Source organism: Siphateles boraxobius, unplaced genomic scaffold, assembly GCF_051911475.1.
Source record: "Siphateles boraxobius isolate OS27281-9 unplaced genomic scaffold, OSU_SipBor_1 84, whole genome shotgun sequence".
Lineage (NCBI taxonomy): Eukaryota > Metazoa > Chordata > Actinopteri > Cypriniformes > Leuciscidae > Siphateles > Siphateles boraxobius.
In genome coordinates, this window is record NW_027509213.1 from 651769 (window position 1) to 667324 (window position 15556).

The window sequence follows — 15556 nt, forward strand, 5'->3', positions numbered from 1 at the left end:
GGACTTAACTAAAATACTTTCAGTTTTCAATGAAGCAAAGATTTTTCACTAATGACTTAATTGTAAAGCGCATGTCCAAGGAAAATCTTTAGACACTCTCAAATGTGACTTTCCATAGCTCAGTCAGTGTTCATGAAAATAACCTGAAATGACTTCAGACTGAATTGCAAATCACTGATTGGCTGTTCAATTGAATGGCGATTAAAACACACATCATAGTTCCAAAGCCACTTTTTGTCTATTCAGTGATTTTGCAAATAGCCTAACAAACAATATTCACTCACATGCATTTCTTCATATTCTTCAAACTGCAGCTTGAGATGCCAAAGACACTGTTTTTTATTTCTTTATTTCTGGAGGCTGGTAGATACAGAAACAACAGCACCAGCACAGGCTCAGTTCTCAGTGAAAACACAGAGGTATGGTTATATAAACACCGCCAGGTAAGTTTCCTTCTGTTATTTGAGGATTCATTGATGAGGTTGTGATCATATGACCTCCACATAGATGGCCGTGTCAGAGTCTATTGTGACGGGGGTTGGTCTCTCCCGCTGCTCTCGCTGTCGTCTGGCTGCTCGTCTTTGTCTCTTATGCATCTGCAACACAGAGACGGCTGCATTTCAAAATCAAATGCATCATTAATTCACATGCCTTTTATAAATGTAGATGGCTTTTTGCTGTTGTGATACCTCTCAGATAGTTGACTTTCACTTTCAATGTTAATAAAAAAACATTCTTTTTATAATTTAGAGTTTCATTAATGCGCTTTTGGACTTGTAGTAATACATTTTCAAATAATAATAATAAACAATTCAGAATTAAAACATTCAGAATCCAAACGTCAAAAATTCGACATTCTTAATAAAAAAAAATCAAAATTCAAAAGATCAAGTAAAACCTCATCAATTCATACAGCAGATGACTATCATTGCACCCGAAATCGCATGCTGTCTAGTAGGTAAAGTAGGTACTACATTTGAATTTAAATTTACTTCTCGACCATTAAGGAAATACATTCTATATAGTATGAATATGGGTAGTATGAATGAAATCTGGACGTACTATCTGTCATGTTGTTACTGTCATGTGATCTACCAGTGTCAGTTGTGTCGCTTCACTTAGGCCCTGTCCCTAACAATTGTCTTGACTCAAAACGTACCAATCTTAATGAGCCCATCATTGCTTTTTACCTGTTTGTTTCGTACAAAACCTGGAGTGCCGTTCTGATAGATGAGCTGGTAACTGCCGTTGGTGTAGATGTGTGTGACCTCACTGCAGTTAATGTATAGCGGCATGCGCTCCTGATAGATCCCGAGACTCTCTGGATGTACTGCAGGAGGTCTGTAGGCCATGACACGTCTCCTTTTCAACAAGAAAAGAGCTCAGATGTTATTTACAGTTTAATGTAATCAGATGAGATTTGTCAGACATGAAACTGAATTGTTAATGATATAAACGCATGATAAAACATTAGTGAGAATGATCTTACTGTCTGTTTGTGCAGCAACAGCAGTAAAATATCAGAAGACTCAGTAGCAGAAGGAAAAACACAGCACATGCTGCTGGTATTAGAATCCATATCAGATGACCTGTGGAAAAAAAAAACTTCCTCATTATAATGCATATGTAATGACTATGCAAACTTTGTTTTTTAAAATAGTAATTAAGTAGGCCTATTTAAACATTTATGTAAATATTATAAATTATATTTATTTATATATATATATATAAATTAGTGCTGTTCATTTTTTTACATATGTGTGTATATATATTATTATATTTATATATATTATATATTTGCCTTTGTGTGTGTATATAGACACAAATATATGTATGCATGTATGTTTATATACAAAGTCACGCACGCGCACACACATATATATATATATATATATATATATATATATATATTATGTTAAAAAACTTTGACGTTAGATGCGATAAATCGATTTGACAGCACTGATATAAATTAATATTTAATTTAAAATATAATAAAATAAAATAATTATAAATAAGTAAAATAAAAGTAAACAACTTTTCCATCACTGAATGTTCTTCAGGTTTTACACCATTACCACAAATATTTTCATGACTTTTCTAATCTTTTCCACTCTTTTTTGTTTAATTTCCTGTCCTGATTTTTGGAAACATCTGTAGAATGGATTTAAACACTAAATTTATGTTAAACAGAGCTGTTTTTACTACACTCTTTGGTAGATAGAAGCATCATTATATTATCAATTATTATATTTAATAGTATAAAAACTATTACCGGCAGATAAAAGCATAATTGTATTATCAAGTATTATATTTAATAGTTAAAAACAGAATCAAAAAGTTACAAAATCATTGCAAACAAAGATAATAATAGAATAGGGGTTTGAAACAATGAGTAAATAATGATAGAATCTTCATATTTGTCTGAACTATAATCCTCTAAATGTCATTGTTCAGCTGTAGCGTACCATCATGAGCCTCACACAGTACGTGAGAGTCGTTTCCCAGTGAGTTGATTGCATAACATTCCACCGGCAGAGAAGCGTCTGTGAATCCACTGAGAGTCGCCATCAGTATATGGTTGAAATAAGAAAAAGAAGCATTATATGCGTCCGGCAGGTGAGTCCCGTTCACGCTCCAGGTGACAGCGGGACGAGGGTTTGAGTCCACGGCACAGAAGCAGGACAGCAGCGTCCCGTCCCAGTCACAGGACGAGTTGGACAGAATAACAGGAGCGTCTGCAGAGACGAGAAGAGTGGACACTTACAACATGAGGCAAACAAAACAGCACTATGAAGGACAGAATACAGAAGCAGAAGAATGCAGTGTAATTTTGTATCATGTTTTACAGGTTTCTACGGCAGGGTTATTATTATAGCTAACAAAAACTAGAACCATTAAAAAAAATCTTAACTTGAAATAAAATAAATTTTAACTGAAAAAATACTATATAGACATATTTTTTAAAATAAAAAACCTACTAAAATGACAAAAAAAAACCTTACTAAAAGTTTAATTAAAATTTAAATTAAAATAATAAAAAACACCTTCAAAATATTAATAAAAACTATACTAGTTTATCAATTATACTAAAATAACACTGGTCTACGGAGCACCTAGGAGTAAATGATGATGGGAAAAATATGAGATGGCTGAAAACAATTAATTTCAATGCTTTTTCAATGTTCCACCTTGAAACTTTTTGTTCGCTCACAAAACTTTAGGTTTCCACCAAAACTTTTTCAAATTCTTAAAAAAAGAATAATAATAATTCTTAAAAAAAAACATTTTCAGAATTCATAAATTCTTCTTTTTTTTTCAAATTCTTGATTATTTTTTCAAATTCTTCTTTCTTTTTTTTAAATTCTTCAAAAATGTTTCCTTTTTTATTCCACAGATGCTGGATTGGATTGGAAACACCAGATAAGGAACAAATAATGACAGAATGAATGAAATAAGTGTGTAAACTATTGAAGCACGAGGCAGGAGGCTGTTGACTCACATTGCACATTGAGGCCCGTGAGGCGAGACGCCGCCCGTCCCAGTCTGTTGGCAACGGTGCACTGAGCGCGTGTGTCTCGGGTCACGTTGTAGATGCGGACGGTGGGAGTGCGTTTGGGGAGGATCACCGTGTTTCCCGACTGAATGGTTGACCACTGGTATTCTAACGCCGGCGGGTCGGCCTTACAGGAACAACTCAGCAGAGCATTTCCTCCGACCCGGACAGACGTCGTGAGGACCTGAATGGAGACGTCTTTGGGAGGAACTGAGGAGGCCAGAAACATTTAGAACTGCGTTAGATCAGGGGTTCTCCACCAGGGGGCCTCAAGATGGTTTAAAATAAAACAAAAAAACTTTGAAATAAGTGAAAACAACAGAATATCAATGGTAAGCTGGTATCTGTCACAATTATTTTCAATTAAGTCTGTCTTAGTTTCATTTTCAAGGACTTTTAATTTGCCCATCTTACCCGTTTCCTGTGTTCCTTTGTTCACGCCAAATCAGTCTCCTTGGTTACTCATTAATAAGATCCCCCCTGTTAGTATTCAGTTTGTCATCTTGTATATTTAATCCATTCAGTTCCCTCTGTCAGGTCCCTTGGTATTGTTGTGTTTTGTTGTATTGTGTTTTGTGTTATTGTTGTGTTTCAACACTATTGGATTACCCGAGTCTATTTGATTGATAAACAACGTTCATATTTGAATTACGTCGTCAATCTTCTTCATCCTCTGACTCAACTTTACAGTATCATATTTCTTATTTTAATTAGAACTGCTATTTTTAGCTCAGAACAACAATTCTCACAGAAAACTTGTATACATGAGGGAATTTCTAAAAGTGTGATTTATAGACCAGGAAAAGACATGGAAATTAGTGAAATATTAAGTCATAGACTTTTTTATAATGAATGTGAAATTTTCTAGTTATGTCAAGTTCTAAAATATTTGATCAGTGCTTAGAAATTGCTATGTGTAGCCAAATAAATAACTATTAAAAAATAATAAAATCATTGAAATATTAAAAAAGTCACAAATGACTAGAAAATCACTTTATTGAATTACTTTATTGAATTATTCTAATTTAATATTATTATTATAAATATAATTTATACAAATATTTAATTAAAATCATTTAAATTGCCACCCCTAGTTTTTACAAATAAAAATGTTTGAAAATGAGCAGCATTGTAATTACAACAGAATTACCAGAAATCTCTTTGACGGCCTTCATATATGGTCTTTGACAATGGTGGGCCTTGAAGTAAAAAAGGTTTGACACTTTGGATGTTGTTATACCATTTAAAACCGCAACTTTTTCTCATATGCAGCATTGGTTTGAATTTAAGTTCCACATAACCACTGAATTTTCATAGCTTTTCTGCTTGTTTGTGATTAGTGAATAATGATATTTGACATCTTACAGTGAACGAGGATCTCTCGGATGGCTGAAGATCTCCTGGTCTTCAGATACTCCACCTCACATCGCACTCTGGAGTTTGTGTGTTGTGGGACGGTAAAGGACAGTGAGGTCCACATGACCGGTAAGTGACCCGGGTCACGCTGCAGCTCCGTGTCTCCGTGAACGCTGCTTCCGCCCTGATCGCCTCGCTCCCACTTCCACAGCAGACGGGGGCGTTCGGATGGGCAGCTGAGCTTCACTGAACAGTTCAACACCACCTCCTGACCCTGCTTCACGGGCCCCGGGTCAGTGACCTCAGGCGGCTCTGGTGTATCTGATGATGAGACACAAGATTCATACACATATTTTGTGTTATTATATGTAAAATCACATGAACATCAGTGTTGTTTTAGCATCATTAAAGGTGCAGTAAGCGATTTCCGAGAAACGCTGTTGATATTTGAAATCACCAAAAACAAATACGCGCCCACCCAAAAGGACCACACCCCTACCTTGATAGCTCCGCCCCAAAACGCTGTGAGTAGACAGCACCTCATGAGTAGACACGCCCCTTACTGCTGATTGGCTACAAGTGTGTTTTGTGTTCTGGTGCTGGTTCCGATTCATTTTCGATAGCTTATAATTTCCATTTTAATTTTAATGTTGGATTAAGCTATAATATTTTTTGTTGTGTTTTTGTCATTTACAAAAAAAATATATCTATAAATATGTTTCATTTTTTTAATTTTTGTTTTCAGTTGTCATTTTAATTTTTAGTTAGTTTTGGATTTTTTGTGTTTTTGTCATTTGTATTAGTTATTTTTAAATATGTCTATATAGTTTTTATTAATATTTTGAATTTATTCAAATATTTTTTGTTTTCATTTTAGTTAAAGTTGTAGAAATGTTGTTGTTTGTTTGTCACTTTTATAATTTTTTTTTAAAATATAGGCTATCTATATAGTGTTTAATACTATTTTGAATTTAAGTAATTTGTTGTGTGTTTTTTTGTGATTTCTATAGCCTATGATTTCCATTACACGAGAGTAGGTGTTAAAACTTCATGCTGATTTGTACTCGGCTTTCGCCAAGATAATCACCAACTAAGACGTAGCTTTACAGTAACCTATGCTTCTCCATCCATTTACGCTTCTTTCCTTCTGGTGACGGGAATCTCCTTCTGTCTGGTGTTAATGGCTGCAGTGTATTTGCGCGTCAGCACACACAACGGCTGCAACCACAGTGCGGTCCCCCCATAACAACCCTCTGGATTGAGCGGAGTAGGGAACATCTCTAGGGTCTTCAAGTGGGCACCTTCCTTCCTCAGTGTTTCGTCGACTAGCCCACGACACCTCAAGAGGGCTCGGCAGTGACTCTGGCGTCCCAGAGTCACCCCCCTCCGTCCCCCACTCAACTCCAACCCGTTTGACTAAGGCTGTCGAGCCCCACTGGTGCATTAATATGCAGTTTCAGTGGCAACGGTTCCGAATGGCATACCACCTACCACAAACCACAATATCTGCCCAACCACCCGTGAATCTCCTTCTGTCTGGTGCTAATAGCTGCAGTGTATTGCGCGTCAGCACACACAACGGCTGCAACCACAGTGCGGTCCCCCCATAGCAACCGGACCACCAAAAAAATATCTGGTCTTAGGTTAGTGGTGGCAATCTCAGGTGGAAAAATAAGCCGTTGATCAAGATCAGCCAGCATCTTCCAGTCCCTAGCAGCTTCCAGTTGTCCTGGGCGTGAATTGGTGTTAGCACCTTTTCTTGGTGGTTGCTCGGCTTGGCGGAGGAATATTGTCTTCTGCGTGTAATGTTTTGCTAGCACAGGCGGCAACTTATTGGTCATACAACGCTTGCCTTCCAATGCTAAAGCCAAACATCGCAATACTTGGTCATGGCGCCAAGTAGAGGGATCCTCTCCTACCCAGAGGTTTAGGTTCTGCGGTGATGGGAGAACATAATATGTTGACCTAATAAGGAAACTGATCCTACTCTCTTCCATTGACAAAGGTCTTGCAAGCCCATTTTGCGTTGTTCCACACTCTCCCATCTCATCCACTCTCCCTGCTTGGCCTGGGAAATGGCCTTTATACATCTCATTCTCTCCTCCTGCTTTCGCACCTCGTTGACTACCAGCTTCCTCCTTTGAGCTGGGCCTGCCTTGTGCCATTTAGGAGGAGCTAAACTCAGCCCAAAACCCCCTCTTCCATCCTGTACCTGTCCCACGATATCCCCAATTTGAAGGTCAGCCTTTGCCTATACTACAGATTTCTTTGCTGACCACTTTCTACCAGTTTTTACCACAGGGGCTGCCTCCCTTACACATTTGTCTCGTGACTCTGCTAAAGTCATTTCCAGTCTGACCTTGGCCCACTTAAACTCCTTGGTTAAAGCAGAGACTGGCAGCTGCAATACTCCTTTACTATAAAGTCAAAGAAACCTCGTACACAGTCAGTGGCCACAGCAACCTTGGCAGTAGACCAAACTGAAAGCACCAGAGTTTCAGTTTGCCTGGTAGAGCACAGCTGTATATGCTCTTCAACCCTTCCACTGCTTGTCGTCAAACTTTTCCCACTCGAACTGTGTCCTTTAGATCCCCATCATACCATCTATCTAGACTCTTCACTGGCTTCTGAGAAACTGTTGGTATTGCCTCACCATTAATGAAGAATGTTTTATCTACTACCCTGCCTTTAATTATTGAGATGCTCCTTGATTTAGAGGGCTTAAATTGCATTCGTTCCCATTCAATATTATCTGTTAACTTCCCCAATAACCGATCAGTGCAGGCTACCGTTGTAGTCATGGTTGTCATGTCATCCATGTATGCTCTGATTGGTGGTAGTCGCATCCCAGAAGCCAAGTGCTATCCTCCTACTACCCATTTTGATGCCCTAATGATTACTTCCATTGCCATGGTAAAAGCCAGTGGCGAAATGGTGCATCCTGCCATTATTCCAACCTCTAAGCATTGCCATGTAGTGCTGAATTCTGGAGTTGAGAAACTAAATTGCAAATCTCCAAAATAGGTTTTCACTAAATTTGTTATCGACATCGGTACCCTGAAAAAATCAAATAATGCCCAAAGAAGCTCATGTGGCACTGAACCATATGCATTAGCCAAATCCAGGAATGTCACGTGGAGCTCCTTCCTCTCCTTTTTAGCTGATTGAATTCGTTGCCAGATAACACTGATGTGTTCTAAGCATCCTGAGAATCCTGGAATGCCTGCTTTTTGAACTGAAGTGTCAATGAAGCCATTCTTTAATAGGTAGGTTGACAATCTCTGAGCAATAATGCTGAAGAAAATCTTGCCTTCGATGTTTAATAGTGAAATAGGGCGAAACCGACTGATGCTTGTAGCATCTTTTTCTTTGGGTATAAAGACTCCCCCTGCTCGGCGCCATGCTCTAGGTACAACCTGTTTTTCCCAAGCCACTTTTATCAATTTCCACAGAATTCGTAGAACTCCTGAAGCACTCTTGTACACTCTGTACGAAACTCCATTAGGCCCTGGAGATGATGAAGCCCTTGCCTTTCTCACCACCTATTCTATCTCTTTCCAATTAGGTGCACAGACCTCCATTTGGTATTCTGGTGGATTGACAGGTGGGATGTCTGATGGAATTGACATAGGCTCATGCCTTTTTGCATCTGTATGCGTTTCCTCCAAATATCTCTCTAGCTCAACCCTAGATGCTTTTAAAGTGCCATTCTTCTCACTGGTGAATAACTTCTTTACAAATTTGAATGGATCTTTATAGAAATTAGCCCTCGCACGCTCCTTCTTTTTGTAGCGTTTCCGTAGGCGCTCAGCTCTGCGTAATGTTGCAAGCTTATCTTTTATGGCCCTTTGTAAGAGATTGAGTCCCTCCTTCTGACTTTGTTCCGCTCTTTTCCATTGCTTCCTCAGCTGTCTCCTTTCTCTAACTAACCCTTCAATTTTCTGCTGCTGTCTAGACAATCCAGGAGTAGTTTGTACTTTTTCCTTCCTTTTTTACACACCAAACCTCTCACTTCCATATGCGTAAATGATGTCCCCAAATTTATCCAGCTTCTTTTCAACTGTACCAGTTAATCTTTCCAATGCAAAACATAGATCTGTGTTTACCGTGTCCCATGCAGTTTTCTCACAAGCTCTTGGCCATCTAACTCCAGGCCTATGCCCGTTGAGGTTCTTTTCTCTCTTATGCTGGTTAGTCTGACCGGGTTCACAAGAATCAATGTGTTCATCACTAACTGTGCAAACCCTCCTCTCCTCTATGACAGGGGTGCTGATATCCTGCGAACTGTGGTTTGCTTCCTGTCGCTGGATTTCATTCGACTGACTTGACTGACTTCGTAAGAAGTACTGATCAATGCGAGGCCCTTGTCCCTTCTCCCTCAAGCATTTCTTTTTCCCTTGATGAATCTTCAAACCCCTGACCGTTGTCGCCTTGCTCCAGCCAAAAGCTTGGAGTTCAATGGCTTTGCTAACTGCAGAACCTGAACTAGTCTTTTGTGAAGTACTCTCCATACTCATATCCGTTTCCATTCCAAAGTCGTTAACCATGTTGTCCACCATTGAGTCATCTTCCGCCCCTGCTCTCGCAGACTCTAGGGGTATTTTCCTCTTTAATTTTTCAGAAGCCTTGGGCAGGTGTCTCCAGCATCCTGTAAACACAGAGCTGGATACTGCCGACAAGGGTAACTAACCTTTACCAGCCCCATTGGGGTCTCTTTCCTCCTGTCAGCTGTCTCTCCAGGCTGTCACAAGGTCTTTCCCTTGTTGCCAGCAGCACTATTCACCGCAGTCACTGGACGTATCCAGATCTTCATGATTTCCATTACACGAGAGTAGGTGTTAAAACTTCATGCTGATTTGTACTCGGTTTTCGCCAAGATAATCACCAACTAAGACGTAGCTTTACAGTAACCTATGCTTCTCCATCCATTTACGCTTCTTTCCTTCTGGTGACGTGAATCTCCTTCTGTCTGGTGTTAATGGCTGCAGTGTATTTGCGCGTCAGCACACACAACGGCTGCAACCACAGTGCGGTCCCCCCATAACAACCCTCTGGATTGAGCGGAGTAGGGAACATCTCTAGGGTCTTCAAGTGGGCACCTTCCTTCCTCAGTGTTTCGTCGACTAGCCCACGACACCTCAAGAGGGCTCGGCAGTGACTCTGGCGTCCCAGAGTCACCCCCCTCCGTCCCCCACTCAACTCCAACCCGTTTGACTAAGGCTGTCGAGCCCCACTGGTGCATTAATATGCAGTTTCAGTGGCAACGGTTCCGTATGGCATACCACCTACCACAAACCACAATATCTGCCCAACCACCCGTCATTCACGCAATATACACAGGAACGTAATGACTGTAAATACTAAACAACCTGTACAAATAAACCAACAGTTGCTGCTGAGACCTAACCACAATCTCTCCGCAACCATGTTTATTTATTTTTATTTCAGTTTTAGTTAGGCTACTTAAATATTTCAACTGAAACTAAACGAAAATGTAAAAATGTTGCCATAGCAACATACTGAATATAAATTTTTATTTGCATTTTTAATTTTATTTCAGTTAACATTTATAATTTCTTAAACAACATTTTTAAGCCCTTTTTTTAAACGGGTTTAGTTGTATTTACATCAGGTCAGTACAACATTAGCATACCAGTTACGCTGACGTTGATTTTGGTGCCCACAGCCCATGACCTTTGACCCAGCTCCCTCATCTGCAGTTCATATGTGTTCTGATCTTCTGTCCTGATTCTGTTGATGTTGATGGAGCAGTCCCCGGAGCTGAGGTTCCCCGCGAGGGACGTGCGCTCTCTGAAGTCTGGATGAATCGCATCCCCCCAGTGAGTGCTGAAGACCGTCGGTCTCAGTCTCATGAAGTAGGAAGTCGGGGTTCTCGTGAGCCGAACCTCCATCCGCGTTGCGCTGGGTACCGGGCTGAAGGAGCAGGGGAGCACGAGACACGATCCCTCCAGGACAAACACACTCCCCGGGGCAGAAAGGGAGACAGCAGGTGTCGCCCTCCACAGGTATGCTGAAACAGAGATCGAAACAGAAAGTTTGAACGGTTTACCGAACTATAAAAAAAGGCTATATATATAAATATATATACGAGTAGACCCCATATGGACGCTAGTAAGTTCTATCAACTTTGCGCTCTGTATAGATGGGTCCTCATTCATCGTTGGCAGAGCAGATGAAGACACTATACTGCCACTCAACCGCAGTCACTATCCAGAGTCTCGTCCCACCGAGCCTGAGCCTGTCACGTCATGTCTACCGAGCCTGAGTTCCTTCACGTCATGTCTAACGAATCTGAGCTTCACGTCATGCCTGCCGCACAAGAGACTGTTCACATCATGCCTGTCGAGCCTGTCCCTGAGCCTGTCCCTGAGGGGGGCTCAAGCCCCTGCCCCTTTTGTCTCAAAATGTATTGTGCCCTTTTCTGATAATTGTAAATAATAATAATTATTATTTTAAATATTATAATAAATAACACACTTACACACCCTTGCCACTAACAATAATAATACAAACAAATATTATATTAAAAAAAATTGGCGGAGAAGTGGTATGCGGAGTTTCCTTTGCAGCACCTCATACGCATTCAACGGTTCTGGTACCCACTACGCAGCAGTTCGCACGAGTCTCTTCAAACGAGCAGGTGGTAACTTTTAAGCTAATATGGAAAATTACATGTATTCTACCATCACCATGCTACTCTAAAAGTTGCTGCAGCATGCGAGTTATTCTTAAAGGGTTAGTTCACCCAAAAATGAAAATTAAGTCATTAATTACTCACCCCCATGCTGTACCAACCCCGTAAGACCTTCGTTCATCTTCGGAACACAAAGGAAGATATTTTTGATTAAATCTGATAGGTGGGTCACTGCTACATAGGCTGCCTAAGGGAATGAAACTTGACGGCCCAGAAAGTAATTAAAGAACATGTTTAAATATTCCATGTGCCTACAGTGGCTCAACTATAAGTTTATCAAGCGACGAGACTACTTTTTGTGCGAAAAAAAAACATAAATAACGACTTTATTCGACTATTCCATTACTTCCTTGTGGGCCTTGAGACGAGAGTTGAAGAGATTTCCACGACGCATGCGCGAGAACTGAGAAGATGACTTTCTGGGCCGTCAAGTTTCATTCCCTTAGGCAGCCTATGTAGCAGTGATCCACCTCTCAGATTTAATCAAAAATATCTTCATTTGTGTTCCGAAGATGAACGAAGGTCTTACGGGGTTGGTACAGCATGGGGGTGAGTAATTAATGACTTAATTTTCATTTTTGGGTGAACTAACCCTTTAACTACACTAAAAGTATAACTTGATTTCAGACGCATTCTGAGTGACAATGTCATTCGTTTTTATCCAAGGAATAAAAGTGCAAGGGGAAGTACATCTAACAGTTAGTTAAATTAAATCTTAAGTCCATGTCCAACTCTAAATTGTAAGGAAATTATATCTTTGATTTCATAGTAACGCTTTACAATAAGGTTAATTTGTTCATTACTCATGAACTAACATGAACTAACCATGAGCAACACATTTGTTACTGTAGGCTATATCTTAGTTAATACTACAACTGTTAATTGTTTATTCATGTTATGTCACAGTCAGTGCATTAACTAATGATAACAAATACAACTTTTGATGTTAATGTTTTAGTAAATGCTGAAATTAATATTAACTAAGATTAATAAATGCTGTAGAAGTGCAGTTTATTATTAGCTAATTTTAATAATGAAACCTTATTGTAAAGTGTTACTGATTCATGATAGCTAACACTGTCTTTCATACATATAATACATACATTAAATTTACAACATCAACAAAACTAAAAATTAATTTTCCATAATTACCTTCTTGATTCTCACTGTTTTGTTTGGTAAAGTAAATAATATTTAGTAATATTATCATATTATTTCCCTTATTTTCATTTGATGTGTTATGCATTCTAATAATTGTATTAACATATTTTCTTAGAATGCCAAGGAAAGAAAGAATAAAAACAAAAAAAAATGTTTATTTAGTGCCCTTTTTGGTCCCTCCACCCCTGCCGCTGAGGAGGTCTGTGCACGCCATTGGCCTAAACCCCTAGCTACGCCCAAAACAATTTTGGGGGGGCTATAGGTCCTCGACCTCAATGGCCAGACCGGGCTCCCACGGAATGGCCACGAAGGCTGATCCGCCCTGGCCGCCCGAAGCGTCGTCTCCGCCCTGGCCATCTGCTCAGCCTGCTCCATCCTGGTCTCCTGAACTGCCGGTACTGTCCTGGAGTCTTCAATCCCTGCTGACCCTCCTGAGGAAGACTCCAGGACGCCCACCCCCCCTTCTTCTCTCTTAACCGTGACAGGTGTATTGCTGAAGCATTAACTAACCTTATTGTAATTGTGTTACCAGTAATTATATTAAACCAATTCAGAGATGCATGACTTAACAGATGCAAATGAAGACTGATAATATTTCACATCTCATCGCTAAAACTTGCTCATTGAAACAGAATTATAATAAATCACTTATGTCAGAGTGATTGTCCTAATGAGAATATTAAACACACTGCTTTTATGGTCTTTGTCTTCACGTGTATCTAAAAAAACCCTCTTCAGATCAGTCTTGCATTATCACAAGAGCATTTCACAACACAGTCGAATATAGAAAAGGGAAGTTATGAAGTGTGTGAGTCTGCATTCTCAGAGCACATGCACAAATACAGTCACATGCATTTAGTGAACATTAACATACTGTATTATTTATGTTTTCAAGTTTATTTAATGATGTGTGGAAAGAGAGCATGTAAGAACGAAATGCATGGTTAGAGTTCAGTTGATGTTCAGAGAAAATTATCTTTGCATCATAATCGGATTTTGATTTGATTTTGACAGATACAGATCAGGGCAGATATACTAAAATCTCACTCACCAGTCATCACAGTAAAGAGCCCAATCGCTGCGTCCAGAGCCATGAGCGCACACCAGCCGGAGGGACGACACTACACCAGTAGACAGATGATGCCTCCTGGGGATTTTTTGGTCTTTTTCTGTTTTAAAGGGAAGTCAAAACTGGAGGTCTGGCATATTTCGTAATGCTGACCTGCTGTTCCATGACGTTCTTGATCCAACATCTTGACTACATTTACACTGCATTCAATGTACACAAGGTTGTTATCAGGTCTTGCTATATAATTAATAATTCAGTAAAAAATACAGTAAAAATGTAAACATATTTACAGAACAACGTGTAGGCCTAACTGTAGTTAAAATATATATATATTTTAAAACAGGTAATTCCAACAGCCATTTTCTGCTGAATTAGCAAGGCCATGATGCTACTAAAATCTGTTTGTACTTTTAATATACTGACAACTGACATCTATATATTTAACATTTACATTAATTTAACATTTAATTTAATATTCAACAATGATATTGATCTGCCTGCATTGACACTATTATACAAGAACTGAACTGAGCTGGACGATGACATCACGGTTTACTCCAGAGCGGCTATATATTAATAACTTTTTTTTTAAAACAAGAATGAAACATCCCTGAACTTACTTAAGCTGGACTGTGACGCTATTTTCTTCAACAAACTTTTTTGCATTATTTTCCTGTTTTCTCTGTAAAGCTGAAACAATCTGTATTGTAAAAAGTGCTATATAAATAAATGTGACTTGACTTGACATTCACCATAATAACACTGGTGGTATAGAGAAAAACGTGATGATTCAAAGTTATTATATGTAGCTTTTCCACAAGCTGAGGTTAATACTAGATAGAAAAGGCACACAGTGTCATAGCCTACACACACATTCAAAACACCATCATGGTTGGAAACATGACACTAAAATAATGCAATAAACATTCATTTAACAGCTTAACATAAAGCCCTAATAGCCTACTGAAATACTAAGAAGGAACTTTAAAAAACATCAAATGTAGAGTGCCACACAGGGAATTCTGGGAATGTCAGTGAATGTTTTTACAGTTATTTTTACTTATTTATTTATTTAAAATGGTACATTTAACAGTAATTTACTGTATATTTACATTAAATGTAAGGCTATTATAGTTTTTCTTAAAAAATATTGTACAGGAATTTACTGGTAACCAATTAACAGATTTTTACTTGTCTTTTACAGTTAAAATTGTTTTAATTTTTTTACTTTGCATGAATTATGTCATATTCATCAAAAACGAATTGTGTTATTATTCTTAGCATTTTTATTAGTATTATTACTCAAGGTTAAGTTCACCATGTGCTCAGCAGTGACTCACTCTCACATTTTAACCCATTTCCTGAGCTTCCTCCTCATACATATTTTCTTTTGTTGTGAACATTCAGTATATTCTGTCTATTACTGAACACACACCAATGCCTAAATTTCTAATTCTAATGAGTAATTGGTTCCTGCATTAAGTGAATATAATCATAGTTTTACTATAGCAACAATAGTACAGTAATCTATGGTATTTGTAGTAAACCCACAGTAACCACAAATGTACTGATGTTGCAACTACTGTTTTTTTAACCATGCTATTTGTAGAAAAACCATGGTAATAAAAATCAACCTGCCGAAAAACATGGTTAAAGTTTTACTATAATAACAAAAACAATGTTTTTTTTCATAATGACTTAA

The 15556-nt window shown here is 38.7% G+C and overlaps 1 protein-coding gene across 1 annotated transcript; it reads right to left on the minus strand.

Annotated features, from left to right (window-relative positions):
- Nucleotides 1–333: 333 nt before the first annotated feature.
- Nucleotides 334–13949, minus strand: LOC143731019 (B-cell receptor CD22). The gene is made up of 8 exons (XM_077221661.1): nucleotides 13837–13949; nucleotides 10563–10940; nucleotides 4919–5230; nucleotides 3500–3763; nucleotides 2466–2735; nucleotides 1490–1589; nucleotides 1191–1362; nucleotides 334–596 (listed from the first exon to the last, which is right to left on the minus strand). The coding sequence occupies exons 1-8, from the start codon at nucleotides 13877–13879 to the stop codon at nucleotides 489–491; spliced, it is 1647 nt and encodes a 548-aa protein (XP_077077776.1). The 5' UTR covers nucleotides 13880–13949; the 3' UTR covers nucleotides 334–488.
- Between the last annotated feature and the right edge of the window lie 1607 nt (nucleotides 13950–15556).

Bases quoted from the DNA above. Each gene is read 5' to 3' on its own strand.
- LOC143731019 (XM_077221661.1), bottom strand. From the start codon at position 13,879: ATGGCTCTGGACGCAGCGATTGGGCTCTTTACTGTGATGACTG. The intron at 5,231-10,562 runs GTATGCTAATGT...TCTCATCATCAG, and splicing joins AATCAACGTCAGCGTAACTG to ATACACCAGAGCCGCCTGAG. The intron at 3,764-4,918 runs GTAAGATGTCAA...TGGCCTCCTCAG, and splicing joins CCGAGAGATCCTCGTTCACT to TTCCTCCCAAAGACGTCTCC.